The sequence below is a fragment of the Saprolegnia parasitica genome (genome assembly GCF_000151545.1).
Source record: "Saprolegnia parasitica CBS 223.65 unplaced genomic scaffold supercont2.380, whole genome shotgun sequence".
NCBI lineage: Eukaryota > Oomycota > Saprolegniomycetes > Saprolegniales > Saprolegniaceae > Saprolegnia > Saprolegnia parasitica.
In genome coordinates, this window is record NW_012156774.1 from 5,350 (window position 1) to 9,678 (window position 4,329).

The 4,329-nt window shown below is 58.3% G+C and overlaps 3 protein-coding genes across 3 annotated transcripts; 1 reads left to right on the forward strand and 2 right to left on the reverse strand.

The window, feature by feature from the left end:
• Positions 1-682: 682 nt before the first annotated feature.
• SPRG_16808 (hypothetical protein) lies at positions 683-1,567 on the reverse strand (the record flags this gene model as incomplete). Its single annotated transcript, XM_012356114.1, has 5 exons — positions 683-832; positions 877-975; positions 1,027-1,143; positions 1,189-1,284; positions 1,340-1,567. 5 exons carry the CDS (start codon positions 1,565-1,567, stop codon positions 683-685), a joined length of 690 nt encoding a protein of 229 aa, XP_012211504.1.
• Positions 1,568-2,814: 1,247 nt separating this feature from the next.
• SPRG_16809 (hypothetical protein) lies at positions 2,815-3,688 on the forward strand. The gene is made up of 4 exons (XM_012356115.1): positions 2,815-3,012; positions 3,063-3,102; positions 3,146-3,434; positions 3,479-3,688. The coding sequence occupies exons 1-4, from the start codon at positions 2,832-2,834 to the stop codon at positions 3,599-3,601; spliced, it is 633 nt and encodes a 210-aa protein (XP_012211505.1). The 5' UTR covers positions 2,815-2,831; the 3' UTR covers positions 3,602-3,688.
• A 112-nt stretch (positions 3,689-3,800) lies between these two features.
• Positions 3,801-4,223, reverse strand: SPRG_16810 (hypothetical protein; the record flags this gene model as incomplete). Its single annotated transcript, XM_012356116.1, has 1 exon — positions 3,801-4,223. One exon carries the CDS (start codon positions 4,221-4,223, stop codon positions 3,801-3,803), a length of 423 nt encoding a protein of 140 aa, XP_012211506.1.
• Between the last annotated feature and the right edge of the window lie 106 nt (positions 4,224-4,329).

A 4,329-nucleotide genomic window follows, 5' to 3' on the forward strand; every position in this document is an offset into this window, starting at 1 on the left:
TCCCCCTGTGTGCCTTGGTTGAGGACCACCTCGTCCGCGCACGTGACGCAGGCGTAGCTGGGAAAGGTGTAGCGCAATGACGCCGCGTCGTCACACTCCCCTGTCCAGGTGCCTGCCGCTGGATCAAAGGGCCCTTTGTACGTGCGCCGCAGCTTGGTCGTATGCGCAAACGTGAGCTCGAGAAACTCGTTGCTCGTCCACGTGCCAAGGACGGGGACGCCGTCCGCTGCACCAACCAGCTGGTACGCGCTCATGGCTGGCGTGGGCACGACGGTGGCGACGATCGGTGCGCTCGTCTCGCTGCGCCACGTCACTTGCTCAAACGAGCCGCCAACTCGTTTGAAAAAGTGACGCACCTTCTTTGTGGGCGAGTTGCAGTCGCCCACAAAGAGGGTGCGTAGCCAGAGATCCATGTCCACGACGTCGCCTGTCGCTGCAAAGCGGTGACCTGGGAACGTCTTTCGAGAAGTGTCTTCGTCCGTCAGGAAGGCCCGGGCACGGCCACTCCGAACAAGATCAAACGGCGTTTGGCCCGCCTACGACACCTTAAAGACGTTGTACGGGATGTGAAAGCGGCTAGTACCTCATTCGTCACGTCCATAGCGGCTGACGCGCGTAGAAGGACATCGATAGAGGCGCAATTATCGCTTGCGACAGCCAAATGCAGGGGAGTATCCTGTGCCTAGTGGTTGCTGTCAGCTGTATGCATCGTATTGGGCAAGCAAGTGACCACCTTGTTTCGGGCATCGATGTCGGCGCCCGCCTTCAACAGCAACGTAATAACGCTCGTGTTGTTGTGGCGCGCGGCGATGTGCAGCGGCGTGTTCCCTTCCTAGAAATGCGATAAGGGCCGCGACACTCTTGCATGAGCGGTACGTCGTCGGTCCTGTCAACGTCCCCGACGAGCGGGAGGAGCCATGCGACGACGTCGGTCGCGGAATATAGTGCAGCATAGTGCAGCAGGGAGCCTCCACCCTAGTGCAGAGTACCCATGAACACACCTCTCACCATTAAGGGACACTCCACCTCAAGCTTGGCCGTGAGATGGATAATGTCGGGGATCCTTGCGAGCAGCAGCTTCAGAACCGAGACGTGGTCGGCGTGCATGGCCCGGGTTATCGAACGCAATATGTACTGTGCGTACTATTGTATCAGCACTCGTGCAAATGGAAGATACACACGGCGGACCTCGGGGATGGAAGTGAAGGGGGTCGTGTCCAGAAGAAGCGTCACAATGTCCAGACGCCCGAGCTCGCAGGCGTACGACAGGACCGAGTCGCCGTTCTACAAAATTGTATCTGTTGCGAGGTAGACGCTGACAAGGGAGGAGGTCGATTACCTCGATCGCGGAGAGGTCTTGCAACGTGTACGTCCGATGCTGCAGTCGATGTAAAACTACCGGCACGTTGCCCTCTTTGAGGAGGGACACCATCGTCGCGTCGCCGTCGTCCACGATGCCTCCGTCGTCATTGGAGCTACTTGTTGCGTATGAGAAAGGCGACTTGGCTGGGAGTGTGTCGTAGGCGCGGGCCGAACGCCACAGCGCAAGCAGTCGGGCAAAAAACATCACTGCTCAGGACTGCGTTGGCTCAGAGAGTTCCAAGTCGAAGGTTGTCGTGGTGTTCCAATTGGAAGGAATTTCAGCCCCCGTCCTCACATAGACACCCGAGTCATTTTCTTGGAATGTCTTTGACCAACGCGTCATCTCACGGATTATGGATCTAGAGCGCATGATGCATGGCGTCAGCAACGCTGCTGCGTTCGCGGTGGCGCGGGTCCAGGACGGGAAAGGACTGCGTGCGGTGAGGCGGCCCGTGGCCACGTCCGAGCTGCTCGAGCGCTCCTGTGAGCTGACGTGTTAGCTCTTGGTGGCGCTTTTCTTGGGCGGCACAGCGCGCCTGCGACTCGGCTCGCATAGCGACAAGGTCGGCCCGCAGCGCTTGCATCTGCAAGTCTTTGGCCACGGAAGCGTCTTCGCGCAAGGCCCCAATGTGCCGGTTTGGAGTCGCATCAGGTGCTGTCCAGCGCCCTGTCGATGACCCAAGCGCGCAGATCGATCACATTGATCACCTTCTTGCGGTGCACAAACTGAAAGAGGCTGTAGGCACAGTGCCCTTGCGCGTTCAGCGGCGGCACGAGATCGTCGCGTTGCCGGGATCGGCAATGCCTCCATCTTCCTCCTCCTTTGACGAGGTTGAGAAGAAGGGCGACTTGGCCGGCAGCGTGCCGTACGCCGGCTCTTGGCGCCAGAAGCGATCCCACCACATTGCATTAGTACGCAAAACAACCCAATAGTACGAGTCGAAAAGGTATTTTTTCAATGAAAGTGTTCCAAGAATGACGTGGCAGCGCCACAATCGAACAACGGCATCGAAGACGAGGCGGGTGCAACCGAACGGCTACTCCACCTGACAATCAACGTGTGATTCCATGTGCGACCTCAAGGCGCAGTTGCATGGGCGAGAGACGCCCAGTACGAACTCACACAAGACAGACTGACCAATAACGAGCACGCATGGTTAGGCCCCTGAAAGATCGATGGATGGATATCAACAACACTGGCACCACCAAGAAGTAGACAGTATAGTATCTCAACTATCCAAGCAGCATCGTGTATAATCCAGTGTCTAATCCAGTGTGTTGACGCGCGGCCGTGTCTCTGTGCGACGCGCGCCCTTTTTCGCTCGATCATGCGCCGGCGCCGTTTCATCATCAACGCAAAAATTACTGCCGCAAGCTGATTGGCTACTTGCCTTCAAGCGATGCCATTGGCCAAAAGATGGCATGACTTACGGACGCCATTTGCGTTTTTCACGGTCGGCAGCAGCAGCATGGGCGACAAGTCGGAGGTCTACTTGTACATCCCCAACCTCATCGGCTACGTCCGCGTGGCCCTCACGGCCTACAGCTTCTACGTGGCCGAGACGGACTGGAAGACGAGCATCATCTGCTACGCCTTCAGCTTCATCTGCGACTACTTTGACGGCTTCTTCGCCCGCTGGTTCAACCAATGTACTCCACCGCGTCGCTCTTGGCGAGGGCTCATTGGTCATCCACATTAGGCTCGACGTTTGGCGCCGTCCTCGACATGGTCACGGACCGGTACGCTGCGAGCGACTCGCGCTCTGTCGCTCACATGGTGTAGCTGCTCGACGGCGGGCCTCCTCGTGATCCTCTCGCACCTCTACCCGGCGTACAAGCTCGCGTTCCTCTTCCTCCTCGTGCTCGACTTCTCGAGCCATTGGTACCACATGTACGCGTCGCGCGGCCACCATAAGTCGATCGAGTCCAAGAAGAACGTTCTCCTGCGCGTCTACTACGGCTGCTACCCGCTCTTTGGCTACTGCTGCGTCGGCGCCGAGTTCTTCTACATCCTCTTGTATGTCCTCAGCTTTGAGCCGACGCTCGCGGTCGCGGGCCTTCCCCTTGCCTCGGTAGGCATGCGTCCCTGCCTTGATGCTCATGGGTCGCCTCGTAGATTGCGTGGTACGGCTGCTTCCCCGCGTGCGTCATGAAGAACATCATCAACGTCGCGCAGCTCGCGTCGGCTGCGGCCAGCGTCGCCGAGTTCGACTACGAGCAGAAGACCAAGGCCAAGTGAGCCACTGCCTTTGCTTGAACATCGCACGACATGTATCAAGATAGCATTACTGTAGCTGTAATTCAACAACTTATTCCACAAGCTACGGTCTAAAGCGTCTACCTCTCGCTACGTCTACTGCATGTAGCGCCAAGTCCTATGCTCGGACAAAGGAGAGATGCTGCACCGTCGACGAAGACGCATCGACAAAGTCGGTATCTCACGCGGCTATCGCATAGTCCGTGAGGTTCAAGCAGCCCGTGAGGTCCAGCGTGTGCACATGACCGAGCATCGAGACATCAGTGAGTCCCGTGCAGTTAATAAGGCTGAGCGAATGCACGTGACGCAGCCCATGTACGGTCGTGAGCTGGTCGCAGCCGTCGAGGCAGAGTGTGTGCACCAAGGTGAGCGCGTTGACGTCGTCATCTTTGATGCGGCGGCAGTTGGCGAGGTTCAGCGTGTGCACCAAGCGCAGACAGGCCACCGCCTCGACATAGGTGCTTGCAAGGTTGAGATCATGTACGTGAACGAGTGGTGAGACATCGCGGAGCTGCGCGCAGTGCGAGAGGTCCAGTGTGTGAACGCTGGCGAGCGCTGCGACGTCGGTCACCCAATCGCAGCCCGAGAGGCTCACGGTGTGCAGCTGTCCGAGACGGCGCAAGTCGACCACAGCCGTTCGGTTGGCGCGCAGCGTGTGGAGATACCCTAATGACGCAACATCGGCCAAGTCGAAGTTGCCGCTGACGTCG